The sequence below is a fragment of the Eretmochelys imbricata genome, chromosome 4, assembly GCF_965152235.1.
Source record: "Eretmochelys imbricata isolate rEreImb1 chromosome 4, rEreImb1.hap1, whole genome shotgun sequence".
NCBI lineage: Eukaryota > Metazoa > Chordata > Testudines > Cheloniidae > Eretmochelys > Eretmochelys imbricata.
Window position 1 is genome coordinate 143,360,821 of NC_135575.1, and position 22,972 is coordinate 143,383,792.

The 22,972-nt window shown below is 51.3% G+C and overlaps 1 protein-coding gene across 1 annotated transcript in view; it reads right to left on the bottom strand.

Moving 5' to 3' along the window:
- Positions 1 to 16,391, bottom strand: part of SIGLEC1 (sialic acid binding Ig like lectin 1) — a 36,485-nt gene extending 20,094 nt beyond the window's left edge. Inside the window, exons 1-8 of the mRNA XM_077814715.1 lie at positions 16,343 to 16,391; positions 13,683 to 14,042; positions 13,139 to 13,435; positions 11,105 to 11,368; positions 9,643 to 9,897; positions 5,593 to 5,892; positions 2,226 to 2,480; positions 737 to 1,039 (exon numbers count right to left, since the gene is read on the bottom strand). Coding sequence (XP_077670841.1) covers positions 737 to 1,039; positions 2,226 to 2,480; positions 5,593 to 5,892; positions 9,643 to 9,897; positions 11,105 to 11,368; positions 13,139 to 13,435; positions 13,683 to 14,042; positions 16,343 to 16,391 — 2,083 coding nt within the window. The remainder of the gene's footprint in view (positions 1 to 736; positions 1,040 to 2,225; positions 2,481 to 5,592; positions 5,893 to 9,642; positions 9,898 to 11,104; positions 11,369 to 13,138; positions 13,436 to 13,682; positions 14,043 to 16,342) is intronic.
- Between the last annotated feature and the right edge of the window lie 6,581 nt (positions 16,392 to 22,972).

Sequence of the window (22,972 nt, forward strand, 5' to 3'; positions counted from 1 at the left end):
GCAAAATGTGCATGGCCTTGTGATATGTCGTATTTATCCAGTATTGTGTCTCCATGCACAGAAGCTTGGTTTTATGTAGCAAACTCGGTCAAAAGGCCCAAATTATATATTTTAGGCAGTTTCCTTCCCTCATGATGGATTAGATGACCTCTTGAGGTCTCGTCCAGCCCTAGGTTTCTATGAATCTATGATATTTAATATTCAGTGTTTCCATAGGATACTGCAGAATCTCCCCTTTTCCTTGTTCCCTTTATAGATCCCATCCCACTAACTCCAATGTCATCCTAGGAAGCAATGGGGCGTCCCCTACAGGAATTAATAGGGTGGGATCAGCAGTGAATCACCCATAGATTCTAAGCCCGGAAGGGACCACTGTGATCTAGTCTGACCTCCTGCCTAGCCTTGGGAAATTGTTCCAGTGGTGAAGGACGCTCAGAGTGACCAAACAATGTGATACTTATTCAATTCCTCACAACAGCCATTTCGCTAAGAATTCAATCCAGTGCCATGACAGGAGTTGGTGGGACGCGACCTGCCCCTCCAGTGAATCCCCATTGTGATCAATGGAATTGCTGGGGGGATTTTTTAATAACAGCAGAAGGATTTGTGTGAATCGTCCCTTACTGCCAACAGAGGGACCTGGTCCCCCTCCCTGCCTGCCTGGGTCTCTCTCCCACCACATGTGATTGGAAAGGCCAGTTCCCTTTGACAAGAGGAGCCCAGCTGGGGCACTCACTCTCCGCACTGAAGACCATGGAGTTGCTTGCATTGCCGTAGGCGTTCCTGGCCGAGCACACGTAGGTCCCTTCGTCCTCCAGCACCACCTCGCGGATCTCCACCTTCAGGCTGTTGTACGATGGAGTCGCACGGAGCCTCTGGCCGGCCAACGAGCGGGAGCCACTCGTGGAAGCTACCAATTCATCTCCTCTGTACAGGGCTAATTCGGACTGCGGGTCGCTCTCGGTGGTGCACTGGATGATACCCAGGTGCCCGTTCTGCGTCTCCAGCAGGGAGCTCATCTGGGGCCGTCTCGGTGGGACTGCAGGGTTAAAATGTTGTTGGCCGATATGTTATCTGACATATGACTGTTTACTAGATTAGGAGAAACCTTTCAACCCCCCTCCTCCCCAGCACTCTAACGGGTCCTTCTGCAGGCTGTTGCTTCACTCTCCTTCTTTGCTCAGAACAGGCCTGGGCCAATAAAGGCGAGACAGGAATCTGGCCAGAATTGGAATCTGGAGCAACTGAAGGTCCCTGAGCCTCCAGCCTCACTTTGATATGACGGACCGTATGTTCTGGGGCAGAACTTTGGGCGTTTAGATGATGACAGTGGGCCAGACCCTCAGCTGGTGTCAATCCGCACAGCTCTATTTCCTTCAGTGGAGCTACTCCGACTGACACCCATTCAGGAGCTGGCCCAAGGATCTTGCATTTGTATGGAGCCTTGGATCCTGATAGAGTCCAGATATTTAAAGTCATACACAAGCTATGGGTAGGGAGCCCTTCATCCACCTCTGAAATGCATGTGCAGCTCTGGGGTGGAACGTAGCAGCTGTTTTATAGCGCACAGCAAGGCTACACTCAAGTGAAGGGCAGGAAGTGAAAACAACGGCTTCCTCCTAAAATGACAGGGAGAAGAGATTGGCAGGACGAACAGCAGCTACCGCAGGCAGAGTTTGGGTCTGGCACCGGAGTTAATACTCTTATGAAGAATGCCAGTCAGGGCCGGCTTTTACTGACCATGAATGGTCAGGATACCAGTTCTACTCTATAGCTCACCTGCAAGATGACAACTCCACCAGCGCCATGCCAGTTTAGCACCCCGCTGTGCAATCTGGATTGTGGGAACTCAGCTAGAAGGTTCCTGGGGCGAGGAGGCTAGCTATGTAGCAGCGGTTGCAGGACCAGCATGGCGCTGCCAGATTGATCCGATTAACCAACTTGCATCTTACTTTAATAAAGGCTCTCAGGGCCAGATTCTGCTCTCAGAGAGGCTCGTGTAAATCTGGAGTCAATCTGGTGTAAAACTGGAGTAACTCCATTGATTCAGGGATCACTTTAGTTTCACAATGGGGCAGCTGAGGGCAGAACTTGGCCTTTAGTATGTGAATTGTAGCCTCCACAAGATGTCTCCCAGCTGATCTAAGGACTAGCCAGTTCCCTAATCACAAAGAATTCCCCCTTTTGCCTTATTCCAGGGGCTGTGGAAGGGAGGTCATACTTACACAGCACCCGCAGGGTGACAGCTGGAGAGGTGCTAATACCTCTCTCATTCTGGGCCTTACACTGGAAAGCGCCCGCGTCCCCGCTGCTCGTGGCTGGGAGGACCAGGGTGTTCTCAGAGCTCTCCCTCAGCCACCTGGCGTTCTTATACCAGGTGTAGCTGGTCCCCTCCTCTGCGCTTCGGGTGCTGACGCACGTCAGGGTGACTGCGTCTCCTTCGCGCACCTCCGGGGAGGGACCGATCAACACTCTCGCCGCTGAAAGAGGGAGGGAAGGAAACACAGTAAAGCAGGGGAGTGAAATCTTCATCACCCAAGGTTTGCCCTCTGGGCCTCACATAAACTGTGTGAGCCTGAGCAGCCCCTGTCAAGTCCCGGCTGGACACGGGCCCATGTTGCCAATCCGCTAAGGGCTGTGTGGGTGCCGTGATGTACAGGGAAATGTAACAAAGCCAGGGACACTGAAATCAAACCTCTAGTCAGCTGCTGAGTGTAGATTCAGCGCCCTGCTCTTGTTTGGGTTTGCCTCTACAGCAGTATTATGGGCTTGGGAAAGGGGATAGGTTGCGGTTCTTTACTGTTTGCTGCTCTTTTTTATTGAGACCGGTTTGGGGGAGGGAGGGAGGGGAAGAATACAGGCCATTTATAAGACTGGCAGGATGGCTTTCAGCCTCTCCTACCACATTGGGATATCTGCCCCAAAGGTGGAAGGGGGGTTGAAAAAATTCTGTTGAAACTGTTTTTCAACAGAAAAATTGCTTTTTTTTTTTTTTTTTTGGCAAAACAAAATGTTCCACAAAAGAAATCTGGTTTCTGTGTGGAAAAAATGACCTTTTTGTCAGCAAACCCTAACACCCAAAACCAGAAAAGCCTAAAGCTGAAACACTGTGGTTTGGGAATACTGCTGCAGTGCTTCATGGGAGTTGTAGTTTGGGTGCATACTGCTCCCATTCTTCTCTGTGGGCTGGGCTCCCTAATCAAACTACATTTGCCATGAAGCACTGCACCAGGAAGTCCCTTGATGCACCTGTGGTGGCTTAACAAGAAGGAAACCATGGTGCATAATGGGAATTGTGGTTTGGACAGGGATTCTGGACTATAGAGGAGAAAGGGAACATGAGGACCCTAAACTACAATTCCCATGAAGTACCATCACTGCATTTCCAAATTGAAAGATTTTTGGTTTCCAGTTGAAATTTTTCAGTCAAAAATTTTGGGTTTTCAATTTTTTTGCTAAGAAGTCTAAACATTTTGGTGAAAACTCAAAATTTACAACAGGAAAAAAACCCTGTAAAACATTTTCTGATTAGCTCTATTAGGAATGCTCCTCCAATCAAAGAAACAGTTTCCTTCCAGAGAAAGCTTAAAAGAAAAGAGTCCTCTTAAAGATACACCAGGCCCCTATGAAACTTCTCAGCTCAGCAATACAAAAACTCTAGCACTGGAACAACACGCTCTCTTCATCTGTGCCTCGCTAGAATCCGAGTGTCGGCATTATTAATCAGCTGTAGCTTCTTCAAGGCACAATCCGGAAGACTGGAGAGAAGTGAGTTGGAATCATCAGTCTCTGAGCTGTCTATAGTTACAGCTGGTCAAAAAATTTTAATCAAAAGATTTTTCCCACTTCAAAAATGGGATTTGTCAAAAAGTATTTGTTCTTGTTGTTGTTGCTGTGGGAAAATGTCATGTTCAATGGAATTTTTCAGGCAGAAATTTCTAACTGGAACTAAATTTTTCAACTTGTTCTCATTAAAATTTTTGTTTCATTTTGGTTTTCAAAAATCTAAAAATTACTTAAATTTTGAAACTAAAGATTTTTGGTTTTTCTCCTGTCTCATCTTTCCCTCATCATTTCTCATCATTCCCCTCTCACCAAATCCAACCGGATGAGCAAACTGGAGAGGTTGTTTCTCCCCACCCCTCCACTTTACTCTTCTTTTTTCCCTTTTGCCGCTCTTTAACTGGTCTGAAATGGGAAAAGATCTGAAAAGTCACTGAGTGGAAAAAGGAAAAACAAGGAAAAGAAAAGGTATGGAGGGGGAACCCGTTGGACATTATCCACATGATTTCACTGGCTAGCCAAAAGGGGGCCAAAAAAGGAAGAGAGATGAAATATTTTGAAAAAATATTTAATGAAAATTTCTAAAAAAATTTTAAAAATGGTTCCAATTTTGGCAACAATTCTGAAACTTGAAAATGTTCAGTGAAATTGTTCTGTTTTGTCAGCCAGCTCCGCCTATATCAGAACGTTAAATAGCATCTCGATAGCTTCCTTATTGAGTGTAGGTCTGTGATTGGGTGTAACAGGATCCTGAGCCCATCCGAGGCCCCTGGATGATTTCAGGAGGGGTGTCAGGTGTAACTGGTTATCCAGCCCAGCTGGGAGGAGACAGATGCTCATAAAGGAAGAAGCAGAGGGCAGAAGAAGGGAGGAGACCCGGGTGAGAGATAGCTGAGTGTTTCCTTGGGCTAAAGGATGAGAGAAGCCTGGGAGCCAGAATCAGAGGGCCCAGAGCCAGGAGGAAACCTGGAGGCCGGGGGCAGTGAAGCTGGGGCCAGAGGCACATTGTCCCTAGAGGCAGTTGGGTGTTTCCTCTCTCTGGGAAGGGCCAGGGGAAGGCAGACTGAAGAAAGCCGCAGGAACAGAATTAATCCCAGTGGCAGGGAGAGGCAGTCCTGAGGGGTCAGTGTTCCAGCAGAAAAAGAAGGCCATGGGAGGACCAAGGGGGACGCCTGGGGACCAGCAGAGAGGCTGTGGTTAGTGCAGGCTGCAGGGAAGGAGATTGGACCAGGGTTCCCCTCCCTGGCCTGAGGAAGGGGCGTACATGCTTCATGTTAGGACTGTTGAGCCCAGGATGGGGCTGAAGACAGAGCCTCAAGGACAAGCTGAGCAATAGCACCCGAGGGGGCCGAGGAATCTTGTGTTGGGACAATTTGGAACATTTCGTTGTACGTTTGTTACCCCAGCAGGGGAGAGACATTCAAGCAAGCTGGCCAGAGGATGGAGTCACGAGAAGAGGCAGACCACCGCTGTTGGCCGGGTGGGGGGAGGCACGGATAGGTGAGGAGAGCCATACAGGAGGGGGTGCCCCAGCAATCAGCAGACCTTTCTGTAAGGCCTTAATCTAAGGATGGTGCAGGCATGGCACAATGAACAGATGTGAAATGCTCCTCAAAGGGAGAGAGGAGAGAGACCACATTGCCCAGGGTTTCCACTGTGAAGGTGGCAGAAGAATGGGGTATTATTAAACATGATGCTTGGAGAAGATATTGTGCCCAGAAATCTGTTATGGGCCTGGGACGGGTCTAGGGGAGTCCCGATGGGTGGCAGCCCCTTACCCCGCATGGTAATCCCCAATCGTTTACTCACTTTGGGCATGGAGCAGCTTCGCAGCAGTTGCGTTCCCGAACGTGTTGCTTGCCGTGCACCGGTATCGGCCATCGTCCTCCGGCACCACGTTCCGGATCTCCAGTTTCAAGGAGTTGTGGGAAGCTGTGACGCTGAGCCGCTGGTTGGGGGCCACGTGGGAGCTGGTGGTGGCGAGGAGGGCCTCATTGTGGTAAAGAGCCAGGGCAGACAGGGGGTGGCTATCCACGGTGCAGTGAATGATAGCCAGTTTTCCTTCCTGCATCTCCTGGAACAAGCTGATTGCGAGGCCCCTAGGGGGATCTGTGTGGTGGAAGGGAGACAATGACAGCATTGGTGTTATGATGAGCCAGGTATTGACGAACCCAGGGGAAAGTGGCGGTTGGGGGCGGTGGGGGAATAACAACTGGTTTTATGATTAGAGCAAGAGGTTAAAAGGTGACGGCCAGATTAATGTAAGGGGACTCTTGCCCCCTTACTAACATTCAGTGGGGTTTTGGTTGGCTAGCTCCCAGGACTAAAAAGGGGGAAGGGTCGATGGGGAATCAGGACCCTGAAGCTGACAGCTCCCAGGAACAATGGGGAGAGGCCAATGCTCCAGGTCAGCCTGAATGACAGGGCGGGCAGGCTAATCAATCAGGGAGCCAGGAGACCAGGGAGGTCCAGTCCTTGGTGTGAGCTGGAATTGCCTGGGTCAGACCAAGTGGGGCCGAGCTAAGGAGAAAGCAGGGGCCCAAGCTGAGCTGGGGAGCAGAGCTGGGCCAGATCCAGAGAGAGCAGCCCCTGTCCTGGGAGCAGAGCTGCAGCCCCAAAGCCAGAGGCACAGCCCAGAGAGAGCAGACTTGCCATGGGAAGAAAGCTGCAGCAACCAGAGCCGGAGGGGCCAGAAAAGCAGCCCAGGAAGCAGGTCCGTACTGGGAGCCGGGTCACAGAAGCAGCCTGCAGAGCAGACCTGTCCTGGGAGCAGAGCTGTAGCAACCGGGGCCAGAGAAGCAGCCCAGGGGGCTGGAGGCAGAGCAGTAGCAGTGCAGAGACAGAGTGGTGGGGCTGGGGCTGGAGCAGTCCGGAGCTGGGTGCGGTGAGCAGCTGGGGGGAGCAAGGGGGACCCTGGGCAGCGGGCCCAGCCCAGGGAGACACCTCAGCCAAGAGGCTCTGCAGGCCAGGCTTGGACTGTAACCCCGACAGGGCGGGGGCGACACTGGGCAGAAGGGTCCTACCACTTAGAGCCTGAGAGCGTGTGGCCACCACCTGAGCGAGTGTCCAACCCACAGCATCCCTACAGCACAGCCAGGGCCGGAGAAGGGGCCTGGGACTTACAAGGAGCAGACTGTGAACTGCCCGGACATTCCAGGGACACTGTTTGTGATGTTCCCTGCCACAGAGCGGGGTGATGTGTTTCCTTTCACCTTTCCCATTTTCCCTTATTCTTTTTAAAATTAATTGTTGATTAAATAACTTGCATTTGCTTTAAATTGTATGTAATGGTCAGTGGGCCAGAGAAGTGCCCAGTGCAGACAGAGTACCCCGGAGTGGGACACCCTGGCCCCTGTCCTAGGTGACCACAGCAGGGTTGGGGTCGAGTCCCCCAGGGGACTCCTGGGCCCAGACTTGTTGGGGTTACGAGGACTCTGCCAGACAGGAGAGTGAAAGGGGAGTCCTCCAGGACAGGGAGGCCACTGGGTAAAGGAAGTGGGAGCGAGGACTCAGATCCTTTCGCTAGCCCACTTCATCGGGGTAGTGCAGAAGCCAGGAAAGTTCCCCACAATAGCGGGACTATTCCCCCACTTACATTAAAATCACCTAGCTTTAGAAAACAGGTGTGCTTGCTGGGTTTGAATAGCACCTGGGAGATTTTTGAAATATCATAATGTTGGGGTTCCTTTTAGTCCTTCTGGTTTTTGAGTGGCTAGAGCACGCTCAGGTCACGGTTTCAAGCTTTTCTCCCCAGCGAGCAGTGCTGGGAACTTGGCCCTTTTTAAAAAAAGAAAAAAAATGAAAGCTGATGTTTTTTTACTCAATCACTTGACTCCAGTAGTCGGGGCTTTAAGAACGCTGCCAAGTCTCAGGGGCTGCTCAGAGACAGCCCTTTCCTGGGTTTCCCAATGCACTGTAACCTGGGTCTGGGGTTTCATTATTACACTAACAACTGGAATGACACTCCCAACTCATTTCTCGTAGGCCAGCAAACAGCTGATGGGTGGGAACGGCTTCTGGACACTGCAGGGACCAGACCAGCACCCTAAAGGTGAACAGGTCTGTGGCCCAGATCCTCAGCGGCAATTAGGCACCTAACTCCAAGTGAAATCAATGAGAGTTAGGTGTAGGGTGACCATATTTCTTAAAGTAAAAATGGGACGGCCTGGGGCTCGCCCGAGCTGCCTCCCTGTGCACAGGGCTCGCCCGAGCTGCCCTCCCCATGCGCCCCCGGCTGGGGCTGACCCCCGGAGCTCTGCTCTGCCAGGGGGTGGAGCTGACCTGCCGAGCCCCATGCCACCTGGGGGGGCCAGCTCTGAAGGCAGCGCTGACCGCCAGCAGCAAGTTTCTGTGCTCTCCTGCCAGCAGGCAGCACTGCCTTCAGCTCACCCCCAGGGCAGCAGCCGCTGCTCTCCGCTCTGCCTTGCAGCTGGGACAAATGCCCACCATATGTGTCACATATGGCCCGTTATGTGGACTGCATCCAATACTACCTGTGTGGCCCTAAGGATGTCACATGGGCCGCAGCTCTGTGCGGATAGGGCTGCAGGGTGAGACCCACTGGTGTAGACAAACCCCACACTGGCCAGGAAATGGCGAATGAGCTGCTAGGGGCTCAACTGGCCCTGCCCCCCTGTAATAGGTATCCGGCTTGGAGGGAGAGGTTAAAAGGGGAGACCCCAGCGCAGTTCAGGACTGGCTGGGAGGGAGAGCAGACTCCGTGAAGGAGTGGCCTGGCTGGGCCCAGCCGCTGACTAGAGATGCTGCCTGCAGAGTGACTCCGGGAACATTGGTTTGGATTTGCTAGCACTGATGCAGCGGTTCTTGCTGAGTAAGGCTGCTGCAGGTAATCTCTGTCTGTTGCATCTGACCGGGGAGACAGCTGTGGTTGCTGTGAGCGCAAGAGCAACCTGGTCACATTTACCCAAGTACAAGCAACCCTGCAAGCCTCACTGCATCAAACATCCCATGATCTCCTGGCAGACAATTGTAGGGAAGCTGATATTTACCAGCTATTTCCTGGAGCAGGGATGGTTTCCCCAGTTTTTACTGACAAAAATTTCAAGGCAAAACTCCCAAAATATTTATTTTCCCCAAAACTGTGATTTTCCTCCCCCCCACCTCGGCTGTATTACTCGGAGGTTGTCAGAGTGGGGATGGGGCCGCTCTGCCTTGTCTCTGAAAGTCTCCTCGGTGCACCTCTCTGTCTCCCTTTGCTCCTCCAGTTCAGCCACTCGGGTCTTGAGAGCCGGTCCTCGGTCTCTGAAGGCCAGGAGCTGTTTGCACTGAATGCACACCTATGCCACCTGCCCACAAGGCAGGTAATCAAGCATGCTGCATTCAGTGCAATAAACTGGATATCCTCCCCTGCCCCCACTCTGCTGCTGGACTTCTGCCAGCGTTCTTTTTACTCCTGCAGGATTTTGTGGTTTGCTTTTGGGAGGGTGGGGGTTAAGTTTAGAGGATGTTTGTTAGGTGTATCTGCCTCTTGCACCCCCTCTCCAAATTACCTCGCAAAACTCCTCTATTCACTAGCTCCTCTGGTTGCTTAGAAGCTGGCTTTTTAAACCCCTCTTCTCCCTGAGCAGCCCTGTGCCCCACGGCAGGCTCAGCACACAACCCCCCAAACCACACTGGAATCTTCAAGCAACAAACAAACTAGCAGCCAAACTCACCCCAAGGATCACATCCTCTCTCCTTCACGCTGGAGACGTCCCTGGCAAAACTCTCCTGTTTGCTGCTCCTGTGGGCTAGCTCCTCCCATCTATTGATCATTTATTAACCCTTTATAAACCACAGATCAAGGTGCCCTGCAGTATTAGATGTGAGCTGAAAGAGTGTGTTTTGTGATACACTTACAGAACACGCTCAGGCTGATGGCCTGGGACTTTTCACTCCCTTTGTCGTTCTGCACCTTGCACAAATAATAGCCAGTATCGCTGGTGGTGACTTCATGAAACACCAGGGAGTGGGCCGTGCCTTCCTTGATCCAGACATTGTTCTTGTACCAGGTATAGCTGAGATCCTGGTTCTCCTCGCCGGGAACCTCGCATGTCAAAGTGACCATCTCGCCTTCCAGTATCTCTGCAGAAGGGCTCACCGAGACCACTGCAGCTGAAGGAGATGACAGCAGATTGAGTCATAGAGGTTAAGACTAGAAGGGACCACCAGATCATCCAGTCTGACCTTCTGTATAGCACGGGCCACCCAGCCACCCCCTAGCAAGCCCATCCACCAGAATTAGACCAAAATGTTACAGCCCTTGGGATACTCGCTTACTTTGTGCCACAAGGGGAAGGAGGTGCACCAGTGCTCCAGACCCCTGCAGTGGCAGGAAACTGAGTATGTGAGATACACACTCACATGATCCTAGCAAATAACCTGCACACAGGAGGGGGTGGAGCCAGATTTCAAGGGCTACTGATCCTCCAGCTTCAAGACATGAATGGGACACCCTCTGGGTTCAAGAAGACTCTCCCCTTCTCTCCAGGATGCAAGAGTGAAGGGGGAGGAAGGCTGGGTTTGTGGTTAAAGCACTGCACTGGGCTTGAGCGATTTTGGACTCAATTTCTACCACACTGGCAGACTTGCTGTGTCGGGGCAAGTCATTTAGTCACCCTGTGCCTCAGTTTCCCCATCTGTAAAACAGAGCTAGCAATACTTCCTTATCCCAAAGGGTGGATTCATTAGTGCTTGTGAGGCACTCGGACATGAGGGTGATCAATCGAGTTGAGTAGGAAACCGTTTTCCCATCTTATAAAAAAATCGGAGACATTGAAAAATATTCCTGTCCAGAACTGGGATGAAAAGTCAATGAGAAAAAAAAATTGGTTTCGGTCAATGGCATGTTTCAGTTTGATTTTTGACCTGTTTTTCTTTAACTATTTTTTAGTCGAAATTTACTAACATTTCTAAACAAAAAGTCATTTTGACTTGAAAAATGGAAACATTCCAGTGCAAAAAATGTCAAAACCGGCCAGCTTGACCATTTCAAAAAAGTTTTCTGATCATATTTTGAGTCAGGAGAGTCCTTGAAACCAACCCTGCTTTGCAAACTTTTGGGTTTTGATGAATAAGCATTTTTTTAAAACCCATTCCTCAAATTCCCAGACAGCTGTAATGAAAACTACTGAGGTAGACAGTCAGTTGCATTAGGGTGGAGGGAACATCCTTGTTTTGCTGAAGCATCCACCATTGGCCGTCCTGGCCTAGACGGAGCATTGGTTTTAGTTCTCTTTGCTGCACACGGTCCCCCTGAAGCCATGGTGCTCCGGTGGCATTAGTTGGTGATTCATCTGAGGCCCCCATCCTCCATACTTACAAAAAACATAGAGAACAACTGCTTCCGCCACCCCAGTCCCGACTGAATTTTCCGCTTCACAGTGGTACGGGCCATAATCTTCGCGAGCAACACTCTGGAGAGTCAGGATCTGTTCGCTCACCAAGGCGGTCCTGCCCTTGTACCACCTGTAGGCAGTGACCTCGGGGAAGGTGCTGTTCACACTGCACGTCAGAGACACGGTGTCGCCCACACGGATGTTCTTTGCGGAGGGGTTGATGACCACTTTTGTGCCTTTCGGGGAATCTGAGGGGAGTCGGAGGAAGAAAGGACACTCAATGAGTGAAGCTGGAATGGAGGCGGCATCCAGTGGGCACCACCACAGCCAGGAATCGCTGGCTGAGACTGAAGCCAGTGGTCATGACTTAGGGAAGTCGGGTTAGCTCAGAGGCATTTGTCGCTGTCTCCAGTCTGATCCGTGCTGCTCATGACTCTCCTCACCCTCTGAGAGCTCTTCTATCTGTGGTCTCTTGGAAATGATGTTGGCACAAGAAGTCCTGCATCTTGGCAGGGGGTTAGCCTAGATGCCCTTGTGGTCCCTTCTCACCCTAGGGTTCTAAGAGTCTATATATCTGACAAATCTCCACAGGGCAAAAGACCCTCACTGGCAGTGTCAGAGACCAAAGCCTAAGTAGGCAAAAGGACCTGAACCAGCTTCTTAACCCTAGAGATGGTTCCCTGCAAGCTAGGAAGCCAGATCCAGGACTTAGGGCTGCTTCCTAACCATGTTCCCTGGGCAGCATAGCCGGGGGCCTCTCTGCTTTCAGGAAAGGAGGCAGCTCTGTGGGTATTAGCTGGAAAGGTCTTGGCCCTGGGTCAAGCCAATGACATGGGCAGGAGGTGGCTGCAGGCATTAGCCTGTGAGCAGAAGAACAGGGCATCCTGGGTAGAGTTCTCAGGCTGAAATGTGTGGGCAGGTAAGTGGTGCTGGGCTCCATGGAGCACTGGAGTCCTTTGACAGCCGGGGGGAGTCTGGCTACCAGCTATCTCAGCACCACAGTGCCCATCGGGGCTGGGAGGAGAGTCCTGTTTGTCATGGGGACGGTGGGTGGGGAGGAGGGGCTGGGCAGAGTGCGCAGGGGGCATACTGAGAGGAAAGTGGGGAGCTTTATTGAGATGGTGGTGGGTAGAGAAGGAAGAAGTGATATTAGATCTGGCAGCTGGCCTTAATGAGAAACGTTTCCGAGTGGAAAGATGGAGTCAGAGGGGAGGGTCTGGGCAGCAGTGAGATAAGTGGATCCAGGAGAACGGGAGGAACTAGGAACCTGTGGACCAGATGCAGCTTCCAGGAGACTCTGGAGTAACTGCACCGACACCCCTGGATTGACACCAGCCCCTGGGACCTTTGGCCACTTTTACTAGCGTGGCCAGGTGCTGTCTTAGGCGCCTTGCTTTAGGCCCCTGAGTCTGCCAATGTCGGCACAGCTGTTACGGAAGCTCCAGGGTGAGGGCCACAGACTGTTTCTAAGGAGCAGCATGTTCTGTGTTTGTACAGCCCCTCTCTTCCCAGACAGCTTTACAAATGATATTCACCGGGCTCCCCAGCCTGCCTTCCACTCCCGCGCTCTGCCAGCGACAGCAAGTAGTCAGACCTCTGCATCCTCTCACTTGCATCTGCAAGTAATTGCACCCACCATCAAATCAGCCAGAGGAGGTTTTTCCCCAAGTGTGGCTCTATAAAACACAAGACCCAATTCACTCCCCCACAGAAATGCAGCTGCCTCTGGGGTGGAACAGGGCAGCTGCTGAAGCAGCAGCCAGCAATGCCACAGAGCAGGTTAGGCCTGCAAGGCTAGAAGAAGTCTTTGTTCAGTGGAAATCACAGAAGAGAATTTAGGGAAGCCAGATGTCCGTTGGGATCTGGCCATGAATTTCTGGCCGGGTGTCCGATCACATGGCAGAACTGGAAGCATTGTGGGCTGGAAAGACATGACTTGGGCAATGCAGAAATAGAGGCCGTAGCTGCTGGTCCTCGCTCCATCAGCAAGGCCAGTGTTTGAAAAGCAGCATACTCACGTTTCACCCACAGAGCCATTTCCCCGGTTGCCTGCTTAGCACCAACAGACACTTCACAGAACAGGTTTTTGGAGTGGTCCTGCCATGACAAGGAGGTAACGAGGGTCTGCCGGCTGAGCACGCCAGCGGTGTCCAGTTGCACTGCTCCAGCCACGGTCGAGACCAGTGCATTGTAGCCCCTCCACTCCAGAGCGATGCTGTCGTATGGGCAGACGTAGGGGCTGGAGCAGGTGAAGTTCACTCTCACACCCTCCGTTAGATCTTCCGGGGCAGCAATGGACGGGCTGTTGGGGGCATCTAGGGATGGAAAGAACAAGGGTATTCTGGGGAATCTGCGATGGGATAATAGCAATTTCAGTTTATTCCTCCATCACACTGCTGTACCCCTGGACATGCCTGGCAGCAGTGGGGATAGAACTCAGCTGCTCCACAAGCACTTGAGCTAAAGGAGACTCGCCCATAGCTGGCAGCAGTACAGGGCCTGTGACACGCAGTGGAGTAGTTGTGATTTTACATGCTCTGGCTAGCTCGTCTCCATACTCACCGGTAACAGTCAGCATCACCCCATGCAGGTCTGACCACCGGTCACCCTGGTTGATCTCGAACCTGAAGTTGTACTTGCCGCTGTCCTCAGTCTTCACGTCCCTCAGCAGCAGGGTGCAGTTGTGCATGGCCAGGTCGCCCAGCATCTCGGTACGGCCCTGAAACCTGCCGTCGACCTCACTGGGAGTGGTCGAGTGGTAGATCGTGGTGCTCTGGCTTTGGTAATCCTTGTACCAGATGGCCACAATGCCGCCCACGGGGGTCACTGTGCTGGGGTAGCTGAAGGTGCAGGGTATGAGGATGCAGGAGTCCTTTACACTGTGCAGGCTTTGGGGGTAGGTGACGCCCCATGAGCCAAAGGCTGTATTAGACAGAGGGGAACAGACAGAGGGAGCAAGGCTAAGCAAAAACCTCAGTCAGGACAGAGCTAATCTGCTGACTCCATCAGCAACATGCTTCTCTCCTCTCCGCCAGCCAGCGGGGCCTGGCTCCTGGGCAGAGATCTCGTCCATTCTGGCCTTGCTGCTGGGGGGGGTGTGTGTGTGTGTAGGCGGGGAAGGGGCTTGATCATCTTCACTTAGGCCCAGATTTTCAGAAGTGCCAACCACATGCAGCGGGGAGGGATAGCACAGTGGTTTGAGCATTGGTAAACCCAGGGTTGTGAGTTCAATCCTTGATGGGGCCATTTAGGGATCTGGGGCAAAAATTGGGGATTGGTCCTTGTAGCAGGGTGGACACCTGCTCGGGCCCAGAGGGGTTTAAAATAGCCCTGGGAGAGGGCTGGGGCAGGGGAAGAGGCAGGGGAAGAGGTGAGCTGGTTGGCAGAGCAGCTGCAGCTGTGGGCCACGCCCCAAAGAGACCCAGCGGGCCTTATAAAAGCCAGGGAAGCCAGGAGCAGAAGAGATATTCTCTCCCTAGCTCTGAGAGGGAGGGACTGACCTGAATAGAGGATGTAGTTTGGAGCAGGGCTGGGGAAAGGCCAAGGGAGCTCTGGCCTAGGAAAGCCTCAGGGTGTGAGCCTGGGAAGGCCTATTAGGTTCGGGGGTTGCAGGGGCAGCCACGGGGAGGCAGCAGGTCCAAATCCACCTTTGCCTGTGATGGATGACTCATACTGCAGTCTGCCCCATGACTTGGGGGCTAGCTGGTGACTGGCAGGAGCCTACGACTGAGGCGAGGTGGGGATAGTGGGAGGGGAAGACCTAGAGCTGTCAGGTACTGCCAGGGGGCAGCACCCAGTGAAAGGGGCACTGGGGTCCTGGGAGGGACATGGAAGCCAGCAGCAAGGCAAGACACTGGCCTGAAGAGGGCGCTCCTGAGGCTGGAATGCTAATTACCTGAGAGGACCAGCAGGAGGTGCCACCCGTGAGTCTGCGCCTGGCTAGAGTCCTGCTTTGAGCAGGGGTGGGACTAGATGACCTCCTGAGGTCCCTTCCAACCCTGATATTCTATGATTCAATTCCCATTAAGTCAATGAACCCAACTGATCTCTGGGATAACTCCATTCAAGTTGGTGGAGTCATCCCAAAGCTGAATTTGTCCTATTGCGAGCAGCTGGTGCATGTCACCTCTGTAAATTGGGCCCTCAAGCTGGGCATCCAAAATCAGGGGCCATGCTGGAAATTTGGGCTGCTGTCTCTTACTGCCTCAGTTTACCTGCATGTAAAATGGGGATAATGATGCACTGCCTGTGTTCAGTGTCCAAGGCATAACTGAAATACAAATAAACAATACCACCTGCTGCCAAGGGATTGGTTAAATGGCTTTTGTAACGTGCCTTAGGACCAGTAAACACCCAGTGTCTGATCCTACTCCCACTCCCACTCCTACTGGTGTAAAACACGAGTGTGCACTGCCCTGGGAAAATATACAGGGGTCGGTTAGAGAGAGAATCCTCCAGGCTCTGGGTAAGAACATAACCTGGGTCAGACCAAGGGTCCATCTAGCCCAGTCTCCTGTCTTCCAACAGTGGCCAGTGCCGGGTATTCAGAGGGAATGAACAGAACAGGGAATCAAGTGAACCATCCCCTGTCGCCCATTCCCAGCCTCTGGCAACCCGAGGCTAGTGACGCCCGGAGCATGGGGTTGAATCCCTGCCCATCTTAGCTAATAGCCATTGGTGGACCCATCCTCCATGAGCTTATCTGATTCTTTTCTGACCCCTGCTTCACAACATCCCCTGGCAACGAGTTCCACAGATTGACTGTGCGTTGTGTGAAGAAATACTTCCTTTTGTGTGTTTTAAATCTACTGCCTAGTAATTTCATTGGGTGACCCCTGGTTCTTGTGTTATGTGACGGAGAAAATAACACTTTTTTTCTCCACAGCAGTCATGATTGTAGAGACCTCAGTCTTTTGAATCTCTCCTCATACGGAAGCTGTTCCATCCCCCTCATCATTTTTGTTCCCCTTCTCTGAACCTTTTCCAATTCTAATATAGCTTGTTAGATGGATGATCAGAACTGCGAGCAGTGTTCAAGGTGTGGGCGTACCATGGATTTCTATACTGGCATTGTGATATTTTCTCTCTTATTCTCTATCCCTTTTCTAATGGTACAAACCCTTTGCCATGCTGGAGGCAGTGGAAGGAGTGCTGCCTGCAGGCAGAAGCTAACAGAACACCATTGATGATGATGATTATTCAGGTTAAACATGGCACTGTACCTTGCTGGGCATGACTGGCCAGGAAGATAAGCTGAAATAAGAAGGGCATGACCACTCCTGCTGGATAACGTTATGGAAGATCCTGGTGGAACAGAAAAGAGGATCATGCAATAAGCTTTCACAGGATGGTTAGTCTTTATAATAAGTGTTTGGAAAAGGAAGCTGTGCTGGCAAAAGGAGCTGAGTCAAGGCCCTGCAGACTAAAGGCCTCTGTTTACTGCTCCTGCCTCAAATCTGTGGTTAGTGGTAGAGCAGGCTTCCTCCATATGGACCTTCCAATGTGCTGCAACCCGAGCCAGGGTGGAAGAGGAGTGCAGTCTCCATGGTCCAGCGAGTCCTTGGCCCCTCTGCTCAGACTGGTGCTCATCTACCCGCTAGGCAGCGGGCTGGGACCCCACTCATCTCACCTAGATTATGCTGAGCATCCATCAGATGAAAACGGCTTTTGATTGCTGTGGGATAAATTTTGCTCTCAACTGAACCAGTGTCATGGTGGAATAAACCCAGGGTTATTGGTGTTACTTGGTGACTCCTTTGGTGTTACTCCGGATTCACACTGGTGCAGCTACCAGAATCTGCACCCTATTCTGTACAATGACATGGCTGCTGCTGCAAAATCATGTACCTGGCATCCCCATGGTCCAGGGACGGGCATGGGACATTGGGATGAGCATAGCCTCGCTCCATAGCATTGTTAAACCAGACTCCTTCACAGAGGGTGTTGGTTGGAGACCCCATCTATCACTTACCTGCTGGTTGGAGATGATCCACTCTTGTTTGGATAACCCACTAGTTCTGGGTGGCCAATGAGAGACCTTAGACAAAACCACCATTCTGCTTGGCTTGTTTGGAAGTTCTGATCTCTCTGGGTTGAGGACTCCAGCTGTGGGACCATGTCCTGCCCCCATAGACTCAGACACTGGGAATTTTTAGATCTTTTTATTTTTTTGGAAGGGGAGGGGATAAGAAGGCTGCTGGCAGCTCTTCCCAGACCCAAAAAAGTCAGACATCCCTTCAAATTCTTCACAATGTTGTAACATACAGCTGATTGTGGGGAAAGGAAGGAAGCCCATAGCTGAGATAAAAACTCCCAGATTAACAGGAAAATTTGCAAGCCAACTTGGTAAGACTGGGCCCCAAAGATTGTCTGCAAAGTGCATGGGCACTGGGCATGCCTGTGTACAAGTGTAAATGCATTCCTGGCTCTTCCAGCTGTCATCTCTCTGCATCCTCTGCTTGGGAGCAAGGGCACTTGGGTTCAGACACCATGCCAGGTGAGCCCAGCTCAGACCTACCCAATGGCTTGATGGGGCAATGCAGAGAGTTTGCCACATGGCGTTTGGTAGCAGAGGGTCATGGGATGTCCTTGAGCTGGGCGCAAGCCACAGCATTCACATTGGGCCCCCTATTTGGAGGCGTTCAGATCTGGAGTTTTGGTGCAGATTGCAATGGCAGATGGGATCCAAGATCTGTATCCAAATTTCCCTGTAGCTCAGCTCCAGGGTTTTGGTTTGGCCACATGTAGATATCCGCTCCAGGCTGATTAAATGAGCATCCAAGCCCAAACTGCCCTGAAAGTGCAGGGGGGTGGCCCTGGGCCCTTTGTGGAGATAAGGGGTTTAGTCAACCTGACATAACCCCTCTGTGAGTGAAGAAAAGCCTGAGAGTTTGGAAGGATGCAGAGTTTGGACAGACAATAGGCATGGTCTCTCCTACCTCAGAAAGACTTGAATAGCAGCCTCCTTGTGGGTGAGAAGAGACCCAGCCCCTGGTGTCAATCCAGTGTCGATCTAGAGTATCCTGTTGGAGTCAGTGGAGTTATTCCACCATCACACTGGTGACGCCTGAGCAACATTTTCCCCACGGTTTTCTGGCCTGTTTTGATCTGATGGACGTTCAGCATAAGCTTGAAGGTGAGGGGCTCATCCACTGGTCCTCTCCTGTTACACATGCTGTGGGGAGGGGATCCCCAGCTTGTAAGCCCTTCTAGGCAGGAACCATGCCCTGGGGCAAATGTCTGTGGCAGGAGCCCAGTGTATGAAAAGGTAGTATCGGGGAGGCTGTATATCCGTGACTCTCAGACTGAGGCTCTTTAACGTTTCTCCTGCAGCTCTTTGCAGTATGTGATATTAAAACAGTGTGATTTTAATTAGTAACCAATCAAAGTTATTAACTAATCAGGATGCTTTTACTATGTTGTTAACCAATGAAGTTATTAATGTGCACTCAGTTATCCATGTATTTGCTGTGAGAATAACAGATACAGAATAATACACTAAATATTTCCCCATCATACTGTTTAAATATGAATAGCACTCTAGTAAACGAATCAGTGAATTCAGACTACCTTGGCCCCTTTGGGTAATGTTCATCATCACTGGTGTATATAGGTTTCAGAGTAGCAGCCGTGTTAGTCTGTGTTCGCAAAAAGAACAGGAGGACTTGTGGCACCTTAGAGACTCACCAATTTATTTGAGCATAAGCTTTTGTGAGCTACAGCTCACTTCCTAGGTGTATATAGACAGGTTTCAGAGTAACAGCCGTGTTAGTCTGTATTCGCAAAAAGTAAAGGAGTACTTGTGGCACCTTAGAGACTAACCAATTTATTTGAGCATGAGCTTTCGTGAGCCACAGCTCACTTCATCAGATGCATACCGTGGAAACTGCAGCAGACTTTATATATACACAGAGAATATGAAACAATACCTCCTCCCACCCCACTGTCCTGCTGGTAATAGCTTATCTAAAGTAATCGTCAGGTTAGGCCATTTCCAGCACAAATCCAGGTTTTCTCACCCTCCACCCCCCCACACAAATTCACTCTCCTGCTGGTGATAGCCCATCCAAAGTGACAACTCTTTACACAATGTGCATGATAATGAAGTTAGGCCATTTCCTGCACAGAGGAAATGGCCTAACTTCATTATCATGCACATTGTGTAAAGAGTTGTCACTTTGGATGGGCTATCACCAGCAGGAGAGTGAATTTGTGTGGGGGGTGTGGAGGGTGAGAAAACCTGGATTTGTGCTGGAAATGGCCTAACCTGACGATTACTTTAGATAAGCTATTACCAGCAGGACAGTGGGGTGGGAGGAGGTATTGTTTCATATTCTCTGTGTATATATAAAGTCTGCTGCAGTTTCCACGGTATGCATCCGATGAAGTGAGCTGTAGCTCACGAAAGCTCATGCTCAAATAAATTGGTTAGTCTCTAAGGTGCCACAAGTACTCCTTTACTTTTTAGGTGTATATAGTTAGTCTGTCAAAAGAGCACCACCTAGTGCATGCAAGAAGAATAGCACCTGTTGTATTACTCCTAAATTTGTAGGCCTAACTATAGAAATGTAGGGGTTGAAGGGCCCTGGAGAGCACAGTTGCCAACTTTCACGCAGTAAATAAGCACCCGACTTTCACAATATGCCAGAAATCAAGCTAATCCCATTTCAAAACAAGCCAATCCCTAAGAACCCCACACTCTGTGACTAGATTCCCCCCGGTGTGCAGTCTGGGACTGTGGTGGACCCGCTGTGCACCCCGGACTCTCTCTCCACCCTTGCCCCTGCTTGCCGGGAGCCGAACCAAAAAAATTATTCACACTGCAAATGGCCCTCTGTGGGCACCTTTTAGCAGCTGCCATCTAATACCCTCCACGCTGGGACCCTAGCAAAGACAGACCCCAAGATGGTCCATGGAGGCCTGAAGCTGCTGGAGCAGGCTTTTCTCTGTTGCGCAGGCTAGCTGCTCGCAGGGAACAAGAACACACGCTGTCACCCTGTGCTTGAAAAATGCAGCTGCTCTACCAATTTTCACTTTTTTTGTGGAAAATTTTCATGGTTTTAATTTTATTACTTTGGCAGGCCAGAAATGTCTCAAAATGTGAAATGTTGATGAACACTTTTTGCAACAAATTTCACAATTGTTTTGCAACCAGGTCTGCATTTCCCAGCTCTCTCTAGTGTGCCAACTTGCAGTTCTTGGGTCCGAAGGGGCCCATTCCCATTATCACCTTGTTCTCCTGGGGCTCCCATCTAGAAAATGGTCCGCCCTGTCCTGGATCTGTAGCAACCTCAATGGAAGATGCCCTCCAGCATGCTGAGGTCCCAGGGCTGTACATGTTTGTCCCAACTTGGCTCCAAAGATATCCAGCAAATTACAGAACTAAAACAGGTTGGTGGTGTGCCAGAGAGCCTAAAATAACTGCTAAACTCTGGGGACTGCAAGCCTGCAGGGCCGAGAAGGAAATGAATGTCACTGTGTCTCTCTGCAATGTCCCGTCTGTTTCCTGGGGTCACTTTTCCACAGTGCTTCCCCACTAAGTTTCATTTCTCCTGCGCTCCTGCCCTGGTTTCACAGTTTCATTTTCGCTGGTTCGCTCTATGAAGTGATGGATCCTGGGTCAGGTTTCTGAGACACACCCCAGGCCTGCATGTAGTGAGAGGAGCCATTTGTGACATTCAGATCTGGATGCGGGTTTGAACATCCCCAAGGTTTCTGGGGTGCTTCAACCTGCGGTTCTGGTTCTGACCTATCTCTAGTGTCACTGGCTGTTGTGGTCCAGGGGATAGGGCATTAGTCTGAGATGCAGGAGACCTGGGCACTGCTCCTAGTTCTGCCAATAACATTCTGTGTGACCCTGGGTAATTCCCTTGACCGCTGCTTCCTGTCCTGTCTTTAGTTTTATTTGATGTTAATACCTAGCGCTTCTATAGCACTTTTCATCCAAACCTCTACAGGTGCTTTACAAAGGAGGTCAGTGTCAATATTCCCATTTTACAGATGGAGAAACTGAGGCACAGACTTGCCTGAGGTCACCCAGCAGACCAGCAATAGAACCCTGGTCTCCTGAGTCCCAAGCCGGTGCTCTGTCCACTAGACTGCACAGCCTTAGATTATGAGCTCTTTGGGGCAGGGACTGTCTCTCACTTTGTGTCTGTGCGGCGCCCAGCACAATGATCTTGGTTAGGGTCTCTCGGAGCTGCTGTGACATAATAGAGGTTGGCCCAATGCAAACCCACAGGTCCGAGCCCTATTCGTTACTGCTGAGACATCATCTCCCTGCAATCAAAACCTTCACTGAGACTGGGGCTCTCCTGCCCTAAGGAAATGCTGTTGTTCAGGTCTTGACCCCTTCAGACCTGTCCTCTTCTCTCCAACCCCCAGGGACTGAGCAGCTCCTCAGACTCAATGGTTTTTCTCCCCGACAGATCACGGGAGTCGGTAATTGCCCAGCAATCACAGGCTATGAACATCAGCTGAGCCACCAGCAACGTCATTCAGCTAACTGCTGGATGTCAGGGGCCATGGCAGGCTAATTCGGCCAGAGCCAGTTCATGAGAGACCCGTGAGGAGTCCCCAGCTGAGCGGAGCTCTTCTCTCTGGCCAGCTCAGAGCGGGGCTAGCAGTTGCTATGGTGCTGGAAATGCAGTGGTTGGAGGGGATGTGAAACCTCGGTTTCCCCGATCTCTCGTGGCCATTACAGGGCACGTTCACCAGCAAAGTCCTGGTGATCTGACCACGTTCTAGTGTGGGATCATTGCTACAGGGCTGGGCACACAAGAAGGCGGCAGGCTGGTTGGAAACATTCTGTCAAAATTGCGTTGTGATGGAAAAGTGGGGTTTTCAACTAAACCGACTGGGAAGGGGGATGTCTGCTTTCCAGGGAAAACTACAAAAGCTGGACACCTGAAAAGCATCCACGTGGAAATGCTGTCGCAGTGCACCCTGGGGGTCGTAGTTCAGGTGTCTCGCTTCCCCATTCACCTCTCTGGGATGGGTTCCCCAGCTGGACTACGTCTGCCATGATGCATCTCTGTGGCCCTGGGGGAGGTGAGTACTTCTGAGCCCCTGCCAGGCAGCCCCTTCCTTCGGGAGAGGGGGTGCTGCCAATTCTCAGCCCCACGCCTGAGCCATTCGTGGGTGGAGCAGCCAGTCTCCAAGCTGTTCTGTGGTTTAGGAGGCAATGAATAGCCAGTGGTCTCCTGGGTCCCACTGAGGATGTGATCCAAAGCGCAGCGAAGTCATTGGAAAGACCCCCTGCCCCAATGCCTTCAATGGGCTCTAGATATTTAGGTCAGAAGGGACCATTATGATCATCTAGTCTGACCTCCTGCACAATGCAGGCCACAGAATCTCACCCACCCACTCCTGCGAAAAACCTCTCACCTATGTCTGAGCGATTGAAGTCCTCAAATCGTGGTTTAAAGACTTCAAGGAGCAGAGAATCCTCCAGCAAGTGACTCGTGCCCCATGCTAGAGGAAGGCAAAAAACCTCCAGGGCCTCTTCCAATCTGCCCTGGAGGAAAATTCCTTCCCGACCCCAAATATGGTGATCAGCTGAACCTTGAGCATAGGGGCAAGATTCACCAGCCAAATACCCAGGAAAGAATTTTCTGTAGTAACTCAGATCCCACCCCACCTAACATCCCATCACAGGCTCTAGACTAGACCCTGAGCTGGGACCCTCTGGCAACAGCTCCCCTTTTCCCTGCCCCTGACCAAGTGATGGGCTCCCCAGGGGAGAACAGCAGGGAGGTGCAAACCCTATCTACAGTAGCCCAAAGACTGGCTTCCTAAAGATAGCAGATGGTCAGGCCATTTGGAAATTGTCCAGTGCCCACCCCTGCAGCAGG